The sequence below is a fragment of the Grammomys surdaster genome, unplaced genomic scaffold (assembly GCF_004785775.1).
Source record: "Grammomys surdaster isolate TR1022 unplaced genomic scaffold, NIH_TR_1.0 187, whole genome shotgun sequence".
Classification (NCBI taxonomy): domain Eukaryota; kingdom Metazoa; phylum Chordata; class Mammalia; order Rodentia; family Muridae; genus Grammomys; species Grammomys surdaster.
This window is the reverse complement of record NW_021604632.1, coordinates 5,094,047-5,109,927: the sequence shown is the minus strand read 5'-3', so window position 1 is coordinate 5,109,927 and position 15,881 is coordinate 5,094,047. Positions and strand designations below refer to the sequence as shown.

Below are 15,881 nucleotides of genomic sequence, written 5' to 3'. Positions count from 1 at the left end.
AGATGACAGATTTTTTTTCCCCTAGTGGTGGCGTTGAGCAAAGGTCACACTTCCGGGCAATCTGGAAGGATGTTTAAAATCAGTGCGCAGCTGCTATGACCGATAGATACAGAGGCTCTATAAAGTCAGCAGTTTCCCAATCTTCCCTTATATCAGAATCTTGGGGCGGGGGGGACTTGCAAAACCAGATTGCTGGGCCATGCCTCTGAAACACCAGCTGAAAACTGCTTTGTCTTTGAAGAAACCCCCTTTGATTGGGGGACAGCATCACCTGGAGCTTCTCGCTTCATTACGACATGACTTTTACATGCATTGGTGTAACTGTTATTAACAGTTACTAGAGAACCATTCCAAAGTCTTATAGTGACAAGCAGACAAAATGGGGCTCCAAGACAAATCATCGCTATGAAAAAGCGGCGAACTTGCAGCCAGGCATATGAATTACCCTGTAGTCTGGAAGAGTCAGAGTAGGGAGTGCTGGCCAGCAGGGTCAGAGAGGAGGAAGGCAGGCAGGTCTGTAAGAATGGCCCCAGATGTTCATACACAATACCGCTGCTGGCCCCTGTATGAATAAGTGACCTTAATTACTCTACATTGCTAACATATCAGGGAAGTTTCTTTCTAGAAACTTCTGACCTAGAGGTAGGACAAAGCATTAGTTTGGCCTTTAAGGAGAAACTGGTTTCTTAGCAACCTGATTCAGAATGCAATTTCAGGAGAAAAGAGTTCCTGCTGGTTGGAAAGGTGGGGGGGGAACTGTGCCGCTTCAATTATTAAAGGCCTTATCGTAGTGTGAGTAGTGTGACTCTTGGGAAATTCAGTTCATATTTATGAGGGAGCCAGCCCCAAAAAGCAAAGAAACAGATGAAATATTCTACTAGACATGGGTTTGCTGGAAACAAATGCACCCTGGATAAAACAGACCCAAATCACCCCCAATTACCTTGGTTTAATTTTTGTCATTGCATCAACCATCATCCAACCCTGAATGTGTAAACTTGCACGGTGTTTTGGAATGTCCTTGACAAGTACTTAATTCAAGGTAAAAGGAAGAAGCCAGTAGACAACATGTTTTCTTAGGGCATACATCTCTCTACATTGAGCCAAGCTTTTGTACCGGTTGGGTGTGGAGGGGCTCCTTCCTCCATTCACTGGATTGTGTTGGGAAAGCTATTAGTAAGAAGGCACACTGTCTTGGATTCCCATTGGTTAATTTCTCCATGACTTAATGAATTTTGAATTAGGCCCAGCATTTGTTTACTGTGGACACGTAACATATGATTACCAGCCTAGAAGCTTAAATCAATCCAAATTCATTCTCTCTTAGCTTAGGTGAGTCAAGAGTCCACGTGGACTGAGCTGGGTTCTCAGTCCAGAGAGCTACAAGGCTAACATACAAGGACCAGCCTCATCTTCACGTGAAGACTGGAATAGGGAAAGATATGACCCTTAGTTTCCCCTGTGTGTTGTCAAAATTAATTTCCTTGTGCCTGATGGCTGGAGCCATACTTTCTTGGCAACTGATGGCAGGGGACTGCTCTCAGCAACTAGAGACAACTGTCATTACTACCATCGGCTGTTCACAGCATGATTCCTGTGGCCATTGGGAGAATCTTCAAGCCACTTTGAGGTCTATTCTGGTTATATCAGCCCCACTCACAATAATCTCCCCTCCCCTTTAATTCAACATCAGGTATAGATCTTTATTACACTTGCAAAATCTCTTCTGCTCTTCAACACAATAATTCATCCAAGGCCTGTTACAGCCCTCCCCACAATTACTGTGTCTTTGAACTGTGAGCTGAAGTAGACAATCCACTTTCAAAATCATGGTAAGCTTTATGTGTGTGGGGTTTGCTTGTTTAAAAAGAGTAGTATCTTGGGTCTAAAAACAAATGTGGTACACCTTGGACTCAACGGTAGGCTAGCCCTCCTTGTCCTAAGTTCCTGACTCTGGAAACTTTGATGGATTTGGATACACCTCCTTGATAACTGCATCTTTTAATCACTTTATAGCCACAATTAATTCCCTCTCCCCTGACTTTATCACACAGATATAATATCTGTTCCACTGTTTGATTCGATAATCCAAAGCAGCTGTTTTCCAATGATTCCATCTAGACCTGTACCTTCCCTCATCAAATTTGGGGCTGCTATCTGTAACCCAGCCCTCCTGGTTACCACAGCATGGACGCACACACTGACTCCCACATGGTGGGCTGGCAGCCACTGTCAGTGTTGTGGGGCAGCCACCAGAGAAGACTACTCAGACATCAATTTACGCCAAGTGAATTCATTAGCTGGTCAATGACTACACCGGGTGTTTGGGATCCAAGGATAGCCCTGAGCCTTTCTCAGAATGAGCTTTTAAGTATAAAACCACATCCTAGGTTGGCATACTTCAGTTAACAAGAACGGTTAGCCAGAAGCAGAACTACAGAAGCCAAAAACAAGGTTAGTACATTGGAGACTTTTCCAGAACTATGGACTCTGATGGATTAGGTTTTTGTTTTGGCATCTGGGTACTGTCTACGTACTGAGTTCTATGGCCTGAATGGTACTTCCATCACGGTATCAATTATGCTAAGGTCTGGGGGTCTATTACAGTTAGTATCTGCAACTATAGGAGATATCACTTTTTTTGCTTTTTATTGATTTTTTTTTGTGAGTTTCATACCATGTACCCCAGTCTTGCCCATCTCTGTCCTCTCTTACCTACCCTTGCAACCTCCTCCACAAGATGAAAAACACACAATAACCCCCCCAAAGCATATAGAACATCCCACTGTGGGAATTGTAGCATGCCACAGTGTGTCCTACAGTATATGCCTCTGTCCATACAGCTTCATTTGCAAATGTTCACTACAACGAGTCTGGTTCGATATCTCCAGCTTCTGTGACACCGTCAATAATGGATCCTCATCAGGACTCCTCCCAGTCATCCCGCTGTTGCCCTATGTCATGGAGATCCTATAGTTTTAGAACAGCAGGACTGGCCCTTTCATGCATCCCAAACATTTGTTGATATAGATTTTGGGGTGGACCATCTCAGAGTCCTGGATCTGGGCCCTGTGGAGCTGGCCAGCCTTCCAGCTCTCCCTTATCTGCACCAACAGGACAAACTCTGGCACTGCTCTGGCCAGGCCAACCAATGCCACCATCAGCAGAAGGCAGAGTCAGCTCTCCTGCTCTCAGGGCCGGCTCACCCACACACATGTCTCCAGAGCCAGCTCCACTATGCTGCCCAATCCCATCAAGACACAGGGCCCTTGGGCTGCAGCCTGTGAGGAGCTGGACCAGCTCTCGAACTCTCTCACTCTTGGAGCTGGCTCACCCATGCCTTCACCATCAGGGCCAGCCCCACGGTGTTGCCCAGGTGAGGTGCAGGACCCACTCTCCCAAGTGCTACAACCAGCAAGGGACAGAGCCATCTCACCCACTCTACTACCACAGGTGATGAGTTGGGGAGTGGGGGGGGGGGCATCACCCCCGCACCCATGCCATGGCAGAGTAGTAGAGCCAGCTCTCCTGAATTTGCACCCTCAGGGCTGGCTTACCCACACCCCTTGACCAGGGCCAGTCCTGCTCTGCTGCCCAGGGGAGGTATGGGGTGAGGTATCCTGCAGCTTTGAAGGCATAGGGCCAGCTCACCCACTTTCATGACCTTAGGGCCAGCTCTTCTGATTGCTGCAGGTGGCAGAGAGGCAAGGTGAGAGAAGGACATCATCCCTTCACCCACAGCCACCTCACAGAGAACTAGTAGTGGGGCCAGCTTTCCTGTGCTCTCACCCTCTGGACTAGCTTGTCTGTGCCCCCAACACCAGGGTCAACTCTGCTGTGTTGTCCGGGCAAGGTTTAAGGCCTGCGTGCTGCAGCTGGTGAGGAGCAGGGCTAACTCTCCTGAGCTCATGACCCTGTAGGAAGCTTTCCCAGCTGCTGGGTGGTGAGGTGAGGTGGGGGACATCACCTCTATATCCATGCCACCCCCATGACAGACAAGTAGCAGGGCCAGCTCGCCCACACTCGTGCCATCAAGGCCTGAGCAAGGCACAGGGCCTACTCTATGCTACCAGTGGTGAGAGATGGGGCCAGCTCTCCAAAGCACTACATCTAGTAAGGGACAGGGCCATTTCTGAACAGCCCCTGGACACCTGGGTGGTTCCCTACAGGGGACTCCCTAACCAGGGACATCCCCATGTTCTCTAGTAGTCATTTGAGCCACAGACATTGACACTGACCCCTGCCACTGTACAACTATGGACTCAGACATGGCCTTCAGCAGCAGCAGCTCAGGCTGGGGCCTCACCATGACTCCTGGTGGCAGGGCTGGCCACTCACAGCAGGCCACTCCTCTCCACCCTTGAGTCTCCAGTTCCATCTCTCCTCACGATGCTCAAGATGCTCCACTTCTCTTTCTCTCCCATCTGAGCACCAGTTGCACATTGTGGTAGCTCCAGCTCCAGGCTGGCCACACAGCTGGTGGGCCCCTGGGTGACATCCTCCATCCGCAGTGTGTATCATGTCAGTGGGCAGATATCCTTAGCCCATCAGTGTCATGCACTGGAAGGAAGGTCTGTGGGTGTCATGGAGGTCCACAGGTCTCTGTCTGTACTTCTTCCAATGCTGCGCTCCCTGGACTTGATTTTATTTGATTTGATTTTGATGAGTCCAAGGCCTAAAACAGCTTTGGGCACCAAGCCAGGCATCAAGCTAGGATGAACAAAGGCCTGCCATCTGCTCTGCCCCCTGACCGATATAAGAATGCCAACAACAAGGTGCCTCTTTGCCCACCGCCAGGGAGCGATAATACCACTTTTAAATGGCCAGTAGTTTAACATGACTTAGGAAATATAGAACTATTTGAATCTTTCATTTCAGGGCACAAGGGAGCATGAGGTGAGAGTTTAAGACTTCTTTTAAAAGGAAATATATTTGAGGGACCAGAAAGTTGGCTTAGCCTGTAGTGTGTTAGCCACACAAGCCTGAAGGGTCGACTTGAAATTCCTTGTACCCACTTGAACACCTGATAAGGCAGCACTCATGATCTCTAACTCCAGCACTGGGAGCTGAAGGAGGTGGAGGTGGGCCAGTCCTTGGTGCTCCCTGGTCAGCTACCCTAGCCAAATCCATGAGTTTCAGGTTCAGTGAATGACCTTACTACTAAAAAGGCCAGGACTGGGCACATAGCTCAGTTGACTAGCGTGCACAAAGCCTCCGGTTCTGTCCTCAGGACCGAGTAAACCCATTGCGGTGGCACACACCTATAGTCCCAGCAATAAGGAGGTGGAGGCCAGAGGAATGTAATCTTTTATTGTCTTATTAAGGTGGTTTTTTTTACTACTGTAATAAAAACACCAAAACCAAAAAGTAACTTAGGGAGAAAATGGTTTATTTCACCATAGCGCTTATACCACTGAGGGAATTCAAGGTAGGAACCTGCCATGGAGGAGTACTACTTACTGACTTGCTCCTCAAAGTTTGCTCAGCCTGCTTTCTTACAGAATCCGGGAACATCTGCCCCACCCACAGTGGGCTGGACCCTCTCACATCAGTCACTAATTAAGAAAATACATTACAGACTTGTCTACAGCCCAATCTTTTTTTTTTTAGATGTATTTATTTCATATATGTGAGTACACTGTCGCTGTCTTTAGACTCACCAGAAGAGGGCATCGGATCCCCATTACAGATGGTTGTGAGCCACCATGTGGTTGCTGGGAATTGCACTCAGGACCTCTGGAAGAGCAGTCTTAACCGCTGAGCCATCTCTCCAGCCCTACAGCCCAATCTTACGGAGGCATTTTTCTCTAATGAGGCTTCCTTGTCTCAGATGATTCTAGCTTGTGTCAAGTTGACATAAAATTAGCCAGGACTGTTATCATCTGCAAAGAGTTTGAGTCCAGCCTAGGACACTTAAGAACTTGTCTCAACAAAGAGTGAAAAAAATAAAAAGAGCTATAGAGGACACCCAACCTTGGGTCTCCATACATATGTACGCATACGTCTGCGTAGCACACGTGTATTAAATATAGTCTGGGGATGATGGCTCAGTTGGTAGACTTGACCAGCAAGGAGCAAAAACCTTGGGTTCCATGTCCAGCACCACGTAAGATCAGCTGTGGTGCTGCTTGCCTGTAATCCCTGCACTCGGCAGATGACGGCAGGAAAATTGGGAGTTCAAAGCTATCTTCAGCTATACAGAGTTCGAGGCCCTGTCTCTAAACTAATAACCAGACTAGAGAGATAGCAGCAGACAAAGGCGTCTGCTGCCAAACCTGGCGACTGAAGCTCGATTCTGGGACCACCCACACACACACATGGTGAGTGGAAGGGGAGATCTGACTCCCCCAAGTTGTCATCTGACCTCCAAAGGCGCACCTTTGTGCATGCACACACACACACAAATAAAATGTAAAATCAGACAAATGGTTAGGATACGGTGAAAATGATGGAAACGTTGGCATACGCGAAAGTGACTGTTAAGTGACCAAAGAACTAATGCATACGTTAAACTTCAGTTAGGTTCCCTCTGTAAACTCTGTTTCCAGAACTCTGTTTCGCAAAGCTCTAGCAGAGAGCCTGAAACGTCTCCCACCACTTGTTCTGGGCTCTCGGCAAAACCCGCACGGAATAGAGCAGCAGGTGGAGAAGGGGTGGAGCCCTGACAAGCGGGGCCAATCCGCCGCAGCAAGCACGCGAGGGCGTGGCCTCAGGGGGCGGAACCCTCGGCCGGCGGAAGGCGGAAGTGTCTAAGGCGTCACGTGACTGAGTAACATGGCCGCGGCCCAGTGAGCGTTGCCGGTTCCTGGCGGGAGCTGGTCGCGTGAGCGGTGGGGCGGTCCGGGTCGCGCGTGGGAGAGCAGGGTCGGAGCAGGGGGACCGGAGGCGGCGCGCGGCGGCAGGACGAGGCAGGCGGGCCCTGGGCGGCGTAGTCCATGAGCAGGCTCCGGTGTCCGCGCGGAGCCGCACACTCCCCTGGCCCTGGCACGGCCCGGGTAGTCTCCGGCTAAGGTGTCTCGAGGCTCCCGGGCACAGCGCGAGCTGCCACCATGAACCCAGAGAAGGATTTTGCGCCGCTCACTCCCAACATCGTAAGGGCCTTGAATGATAAACTCTACGAAAAGCGGAAGGTGGCAGCGCTGGAGATCGAGAAGTAAGAGCTACTGAGACCCCGCCCTGGTTATGCATCTCCTAGCGGTTCTGCTTGCCCCGGCGAGGGTTTGGTATTGACCTCTTTGATTTCAGCTCTTAGCACATTGCTTTAGAGCGGGAAATCCAAGAGCCCTATCTTTGCAAGTTCTTTAACTTCCTAGGGCCCCAAATAGCAGTGAAAATGAATTGACTTAAAGTATGTGCAGTACCTAGCACAGTACCTGACACATTCAGTGTGGCCTCAGTCAAAGCCAGCTAGATCAGAAAGTGGCCTCTCTGAGGAGGTGGAGAATTTGCTTGTGATGTCCCGCCTGCTCTTTTCAGCTTCTGTAGAGACCATTAAGTGCTAAGTGTAGAAATAGGTCAAAGCATGATCCAATGCTCAGAAGATTGTCATGTCACCCTTCTTTGCAAGTGAAAATGGGGAGATTTGGGCCTTCCTCTCTTCTGCAATATCATACATGTGTGTAATGGTGCGCTGGTGTTTCCAGGTGTTCGAAATAGGGAATGTTTAATTTGGTAATGTTTTGCTGCGTGTGTGAGAGAGCACGTGTTTCCCTTCCACCCCAGCCAAATGTTAGTAACAGTCAGATGAGTAGGTGGTTTCAGAAAAGTAGAAAGAAGCAGCCTGTGAAAGTAGAAAAACATTAGGATATCCAAACATTAAGATATCCAACATGGTAACAACGGACCATATGTATCGATTTAAATTTAAGTTAGCCAGAGTAGTGACACAGGCCTGTAATTCTGGCACTTGGAAGGCTCAGCCAGAAATATTGTACTAGTTTGAGATTAGCATTGATCACATAGCTAGACCCAGTCTCAAGAAAGTGATAAATTAGTAAAAATTGTAAAATTCAGCACATTAGTTTCACTTCCCATATTCAGTGGTGTTTAGTAGCCAACCACTACAGATGCACAGTGCAGACTAGAGAACATTTCAGTCATGGCAGGACGGTCACATGGACATTCCTAAACTATAGAGTGGTGCTCATTCATTGACTAGGATAGACACTTTACTCAAGGTTTCTTAACCTCGGTGCCGTTGATACTTGGGGAAGCATAATTTGTGGTTGTGGTGGGCAGTTCTGTTCCATGTGTTATTTTTAGCAGTACCTCTGCCCTTTACCCACTAGATGCCAGTAGTACTCCATCAGTTGTGACAACCCAAATTGTCTTCAGACATTGCCAATTGTCCCTTAAAGAGTCAAAACCACACCAGTTGAGAACAACTGCTTTGCCCTAGACCAGTGGTTTTGGAGGTAGGTAAGAAGACCCTCCCATTTTTCTGCAGTACTCTCAACATGTCCATGCTAGCTGTTTCTTTCCTCGGCCACTTTTTTTTTTTTTTTTTTTTTTTTTGCCTCTTATATACCTTTCTGTTTATTGCCTTGTATTACAGTGCTTAGCACAATTCTGTTGCCATGCCAAAAATGGTATATAGGTATGGTTATGTGTCCATGAGTTCTGTTGGTTTTGTGAAGTTGTACTGTATATTAGTCAGGTTTTCATTGCTGTATCAAACATTCAGGGTTTAAAAGGACAGGGTAGTCTGTGGTTAATTGGTCCTGTAGCTTTTGGGCCTGTGATGAAGCCCTTCAAGGGCACACACCAAAAAGAGCTCTCACTACACCTTGCATCCATGGACCTCTGAGAAACAATTAAGAGCCAGACAGTTGCACACTGACACCAGTTTTTTCCGCCCACTCAGCTTTACAGAAGCATCTGCTTTTATCCTGGCTTGAGTCATCTGTTAGGTCCTTGAACAAAGGTGTTCACAACGTTGCTGCTTCCAGCACAGTCTATGTCAGACTTCCCTGCAGGTCGCTCTGTAGGGGCTTGGTCATTAACACAGTTAGTTTTGTATTAGACATTGCACTTCATTTCGAAAATTCAAAGAAAATCCCTAGGATGGTAAGGGACTATGACCTCCTTTAAAAAACATTTTATTTATCCTCTTCTCTTAACACAGTGAATGCCTAGTGGCATTTGACACATGTACACAGAAATGACTAGCTTTGCAGTTTTGATAAGGAAGTAACATTGTAGCCGAAGGAACTTGCTACCCCAAAATGGCCTCCAGACCACCATAGAAAAGAGACTCTGGCTTCATCCATTGGCCCTTGAACAAGATTGTTGCATGACTGTTGTACATGTTAAAGCTTAACAAGTGCTAACTTCAAAGACCTTCTGTCCTGTACATAGAATATTCCATATGTGTGTATATTCTTCATCAGACTAACCCTTGGCCAAAGAGTCCATTAATCAATCGCCACAGAGGCCCCATCAAAGAAAAGTTAGAGTATTGGCTGTTGCCTGTGTAGTCTGACAGCTCCTGTGCTGCAGAAATGAACATGCTTGCCCTGTTCTTAGTTAACTGACCCCTCCAAGGTACCTGTTTCTTAAGAGGCCACATGTAATATTGGGGAAAAGCACTAAAGCCTGGTAGCTGGGATTCAGCCTCCTCCTTGTCACTAGTTAGGTACACCTGAGCAAGCTAACTAACCTCAATGTCTTCATCCGCAAACTAGTAATCGTATTCATTGGGGCATTTTATGACTGGAGCTAGTGTTGTGAATGTGGTTAATGCAGTACTAGGCACATTGCAACTGTTACATAATGTGAAAACAGATGTTACATAATTATTTTTAAATATTTATAATTGTTTTATATCAGTACTTCTCTTGCCACTTTTTGGTTGTCAGAATAATGGGCTCCTAAAGATATATTAATCCCTGGAACCTGTGAATATTTGAATTTAAGAGAGCAGGTATGAGCTTGAGGAGATGGTTCAGTGGTAACATTAGTTATTTTTTTGTTGCTGCAGTAAAACTCCATGAGCCAAAATCAACTTATGGCGGAAAAAGATTGTTTTAGTTTATAGTTTCAGAGGGCAAGCTCATGATGGCAGTGGCTGCATGGCAGCCCGCAGCTGGAGAGGAAGCCGAGAGCGCATTTCTATCCACTCACATAAAGCAGAAGAGCAAACTACAAGTGGGCTGAGGCTGTGAATTCTCAAAGCCTTCCTCCAGTGACATGCTTCTTCCAGCAACACTCCGCCTTCCATAGGTTCCATAGTTTCCCCCAAACAGTGCCGCCAACTGCATATGCAATATGCAGGCTTATAGGGGACGTTTCTCATTCAGATATCACGTGGGAAAAGTCCTTGCTTCACCAGCATGAGAACCTGAATTTGCATCCCCAGCACTTATGTAAAACCTGGGCTTGGCAGCATGCACCTAGAAATCCCAGTCCCTGGATTTATTGGCCAGTCATTCTAGCTGGAACAGTGAAGTCCAGGTTCAGTGAGAAACCCTGTCTCAAAAAGTAAAGTTCTACTTACCTTTCCTGTGATGGAGACAGATACCTACTGTTGGCTTCTGGCCTCCACATGCACTCATATATGCAAGTATAGCTGTGCATGCCCTGCTATACATCCCAGAGCCAAAGAGCACTAAAGCTAGCAGGTACAGTCAAAGTTGCTAATCAGGTGATTTTAAAATGGGGAAATTAGCCTAGATTACCCAGGTTGACCTCTGTAACCCTAAGCATCCTTTAGTGTGAGAGAGAGAAGCAAGAAGAGTATCAGACTCCGGCAGCCATCACTAGCTCTGAAGTTCTGAGGAGCAGCTAGTCAGAGAATGTAGGCATCATCCAGAAGCTAGCAAGAGGGTTTTCCTGCACTTCAGGAAATCACCCTTCCTAATGCTGTGACCCTCTAATATAGTTCCTCATGTTGTAGCGACCCCCAACCATAAAACTATTTCATTGCTACTTCATAACTGTAATTTTGCTACTGTTATGAATCGTAATGTAAATGTCCAATATGCAGGATACCTGATATGCAGCCCCCAAAGGACTCTTGACTCACGCTGCTATACAACCTCCAAAGCATACAGCAACTTGCTCGCACCCTAATTAGTTCAGTAAGGCCCGTAAGTTGTGTCCTAAGCCTCTAAGTTTGTGGTCATTTGTAACAGGAGCCAGTAGAAAAATGGTACAACTCTGGGAGGTACTAGTGATAAACTCTGAGTGGTACAGTGTTTGTCTAGAAACTCTATTCCACTCTGTTGTTGTTCTACATCTGCCACCCCTCTTGAGCTCTGTGGAAGCAGGAACCCACCTTCTTACCATGCTGTCTCTCAGTAAGAGACTGAAGGCCTGGCTGCCCAGTAGTTTGTCCCTGGCTTTCCCAAACCAAGCAGGAAGCCCTCAGTCTCATGGACAGCTGAGCCCAGTCGTCAGAGTGAGATATGATTAGGGTACACCTCCAGTGAATAAGATTCAGATCTTAGAGGCAGGAGACAGCTTTGTGGTTTTCAAAGAGGCAGAAGTCTCAGGCTTCCTTAGTTCTAGCTGGAACTGCCCATTGGTAGAAAGAAGCTGAGGGGTGTTAAGTATATTGTGAGCTTTTCTCAACCCCTGTAAGTGTACAGTCTGCCCCTGCTGCTGTAACAAAATACCACAGGCTGGTGGTGTCAGTCATAGCCATTTATTGCTCACAGTTCTAGGAGCCTGGCCTCTTCTTCACATACAGTTGCTTTGGGGAGAGTTAGCACCTCATCATGTGAAGCTGGAGCATAAAGGGTACTCAGTCACTCTGATCATCAGTATGTAAAGTTCCATCTGCCCCACCACTTGGGGTAGAAGTAGAATACAGAGGGATGAAGAGAAGCATCCCTGTGGTTAGCCATTGTTTACCCACCCGATCTCCCACCACCCTATAAACCTATAAACCGCCTAGATGATGCTAACCCATTTCACAGAAGAGGAAGTGGAAATCTCTTATTAAATCATCTTTCCAAGATTTACAGATAGAACCTGGGTGTATCTGTCCTAAAGGACATGCCCACTAGCTGGGTATGTTAAACTCTACCTCCAGACAAGAAATCCCACTCCTGTTAGTGGGTTCTCCCACCCAAAGGGGGGATGTGTGTATAATGAATTTCATCCTTGGACATCTCTGTAGTGACATTAGTTGCTTTTTTCAGTTCTCCAAAGATCGTCTGCTCAGATGACAGGCAGTACTGCATTTGGTGTTCCTGTGGGAAGTAAGGTATTTTCTAGTTATTGCAGGTCCTCAGATGCTAAATGTCCAAGGAAAGGCATGAGTGGTTCCACTCTGCTAGCATGTTGTGACCAGCCTCTCATAGCACTGGTAGAGTGCCTGCTGGGCACTGGACCTGAAGAACTTTTCCTGCCATTGCCTCTGTCAACATGGTGCCACAATTTCATAAAGATGAAGGCACTCAAGATTTTAGAATGGCAGCTTTGGGTTGTTGTGTTTGTTTTGAGGAAGTTTTTTTGAGAAAAGTTTTCATGTAACCCAGGCTGGCCTCAAACTCCTAATGTACCCAAAGATAACCTTGAACTTCTGTCTCATCTAAGTGCTGAGATTTCAAGCTTGTGTTATACACTGACCTGTGTAGGTCTATCTGGATATAGAGCCCAGAGCTTTGTGCATACTGGGTAAGCATTCTACCAGCTGAGGTAACCTCTACAGCCCCTACTTATTTTTTGAGACAGGGTCTCATGTAACCCATGCTGACCTTAAGATCCCTATGTAAAAGATTTTGACCTTATGAAGTACAGATCCTCCTGCCTCCATCTCTGGAATACTGGGATTACAAGCTTGCACCATCACCACTTCTGGTTTTATGTAATGTTGGGAATTAAAATCAGGACCTCATGCATGCTACCAATTACACTACATCCCCAGTCCCCACTTTTGGTTTTGTGACCTCTCGATTTCAAAGGACATGATGATTGACCAGTATTGATGAAAAGATTGGTAAGACACTGGTCTATTCTCTATTGGAAGCAAAAATAAGCAAGAAGTACAGAAGGCACTATAGTTATTGGAGTGGGTCAAGCCGGCTCTATATAGGGGAGCCTGCTATGTCCTGCTGGCTGGGAAGGCTTCTCCCATGTTCCTGAGCTTAGCTTTTGCTAACAGCCATACAGCTCTAGCAAGTGCAATCTTATCTGCTCTTGGAATTCTAAAGGCCTGTCAATGTGGTGCCCTTTGAGAACCCAGGCAAAGTTAGGGACCAGAGCTCTGAGTGCTACTTGCATAGTTCCAGTTCTTGGGCATGTCCTAGAGTGGTTTGAGACAATTTCTGGAGTTTGGAGTTTGGTCTCAGCTCTGCTGTTCATCAGCTGTGATATCCACAGCAGGTTGCTTAGGCCCAGGGTCAGAGGCTGGTGGTTACTATGTTTTGCCTACAGTTTTGGCCTGAATCTCAGAGCAAGTTCACAATGACATTTGGGTTTTTGTGGAGTTATGGCTTGGGATGCTACATTCTTGTTCAACAAGAGCCAACCCTCGCCCCCATTCTTGTGCTGGCATGCTCACCAAGGCTTCTCACACCAGTACCTCTGATGGCTTTGTTTGACTCCCCTGCCTACCCACCGTGAAGATTGCCTTTTGTTTTGTTTTGTTTTGTTTTGAGACGGGGTTACTCTGTGTAGCCCTGGCTGTCCTGGAACTCATTCTGTAGACCAGGCTGGCTTCAAACTTAGGGATCTGCCTGCCTCTGCATCCTTCATGCTGGGATTAAAAGTGTGCATGCACTATTGCCACCCAGCAAAGATTGCATTTGTGACTTCTGGTTGAATGTCTCTGTGCCTTGGCTTACTGATCTTTTTTTTTTTTTTTTAATGTACCTGGAAAACATTATGCTGGGTAAGAGAAGCAGGCAGCCACACAAGGCCAGAAGTACCATAACTATAGCAGAAGCAGATTGTGGTTACCAGAGGTTGAAAGGAAAAGCTAAGGAGATGGAATGACAGCTCAGTGGCACAGGGTTTTTTTTTAGAGCCTATGGAAATACCTTAAAGTGATTGTGATTCGAGTTCTACAAGTCTGCATGTGATCAAAACCACTGGACTATATACTTGCAAATAACACTGATAGCTTGTAGATTATGTCTTTGAAAGTAAGAAGGTAGATGATGTGTCGTTACAGAGTGATGGGAGGGGCACTTACTAATGGTCACAGTTGTCACCTACAATCACAATCCTCTCTTCTCCCAGCCATAGCCAGTGAGTACTCGGTATGGTTTTTGGTTGAGGAGCAATATCAGATTTTTTTGTTTATTATGTGTATGAGTGTTTTCCCTGCATGTCTGCACCATGTGTGTGTAGTGCCCATGGAGGCCATAAGAAAGCCTGGAACTGGAGTTACAGTTGTGTGCTCCCATTTGAGTGCTGGAAATTGAACCCATGTCCTCTGGTAGAGCAGCAAGTGGTCTTAACTACTGAGCCAGTTCTCCAGCCCTTAGGTTTTTTTAATACAATATTTTTATTCCTTGATAATTTCATGCAGGCATACCATGTGTTTTTACTATACACACCCCCAGCTTTGTCTCCTAACTCAGTATGTGTTTTGTGAGTTAAATCTCAGGCCTTGTCAGAAGATAGTTGGCCTGTCCTCAGAGGCATATGTTCATTTCCATTCAGTTTTCTGGTGATGTGTGAGCAAGTGGAAACCAACTTACTCCGGTATTCAGTGGAGCAGATGGAGACATACTTACCCAGATTCTCTTTGGGAAATCGCTGTCTGGATGTGCCATCTGAATACGTATGTCAGTCACATGGAGAGCTGAGACAGATAATTGTATTTGCAAGGGGAGAAAAAATTAAAAGGCATTCCCAGGCATAGGCTGCAAGCTTCACAACAAAGGCATGAGTGTCAGCTCTGGCTTACCTTTATCCTTCTTGGAGCCAGACTGAAACAGGCTACTCAGTCAGTGGTGTTGAATGAGCATTGTCTTGGGTGGTGTATATAGAGTGCAGTATCTCCTAGTTCTGACTTGAGCACATGCAGTGCAGGATATGTGATATACCTTCTCTCTTTAAAAGTGAAATTCTTGTGATTATTTCACAAAGCTGTGTGGCCTTATGTCACTTAGTTTCTTCAGCTGTAAACTGGATCCAAGAGTAAGTACCAGACTGGGTGGCAGGTTTTAGGTTTAAATTTGATTACCCGTTATCTTAGGGTTAGCATTGCTGTGGTGAAACGCCACGACCAAAAGCAACTTGAGGAGGAAAGCGTTTATTTGGCTCAGCTTCCACATCACTGTTCATCGTCAAAGGAAGTCAGGACAGGAACTCAAACAGGACAGGAACCTGGACCTGACTCCCAGGCCATGGAGGGATGCTGCTTACAGGCTTGCTCCTCATGGCTTGTTCAGCCTGCTTTGTTATAGTACCCAGGACCACCAGAGGTGGGGGGTGGGCTGGGGGTGGGGTGTCCCCACCCACAGTGGGCTGTCTCCACCCACAATGGGCTGGTCTCTTTCTGCCTGATCATCTGGAAGTATTTTCTCAACTAAGGCTCCCTCCTCTCAGGTGACTCTAGCTTGTATCGAGTTGACCTAAAAGTAGCCAGGACACTAGTGTAGTCAGCCTGGTGGACAGTAAGTGCTTACCGTTCTTTATCTTCACAGTAGAAGGCTTCAGAATATCTTGAGGGTGTGCCTTGTTTGCACTAGCTGTGTATATGGAGGAGAGATGTCTGAACACTGAGCAGCAGGGGATGACCTACAGGAAGGGCTGCCTGTCACCTGATGGTCTAAGTCTACACAAGAATTGTTATAGAATGTGTTCACTTTCCAACTAAAAAGGCCTCAGAAGAGAGGAGGAAGAAACTGTGATACAGTTTAAAGAACATAATACTTTGTTGATGTCAAGAGTTCAGACTTTCTGTCAAGAGTTCAGACCTTCTG

General features: G+C 46.6%; 1 protein-coding gene and 1 non-coding gene across 2 annotated transcripts in view; one reads left to right on the top strand and one right to left on the bottom strand.

Annotated features, from left to right (window-relative positions):
• Positions 1-4,660: 4,660 nt before the first annotated feature.
• Positions 4,661-4,802, bottom strand: LOC114622316. Its single transcript, XR_003711575.1, has one exon. It is a non-coding gene; the product is annotated as a small nucleolar RNA SNORA48 (small nucleolar RNA).
• Positions 4,803-6,727: 1,925 nt separating this feature from the next.
• Vac14 (VAC14 component of PIKFYVE complex) overlaps positions 6,728-15,881 on the top strand; it is a 101,022-nt gene continuing 91,868 nt past the window's right edge. Inside the window, exon 1 of the mRNA XM_028768602.1 lies at positions 6,728-7,153. Coding sequence (XP_028624435.1) covers positions 7,050-7,153 — 104 coding nt within the window. The 5' untranslated portion in view covers positions 6,728-7,049. The remainder of the gene's footprint in view (positions 7,154-15,881) is intronic.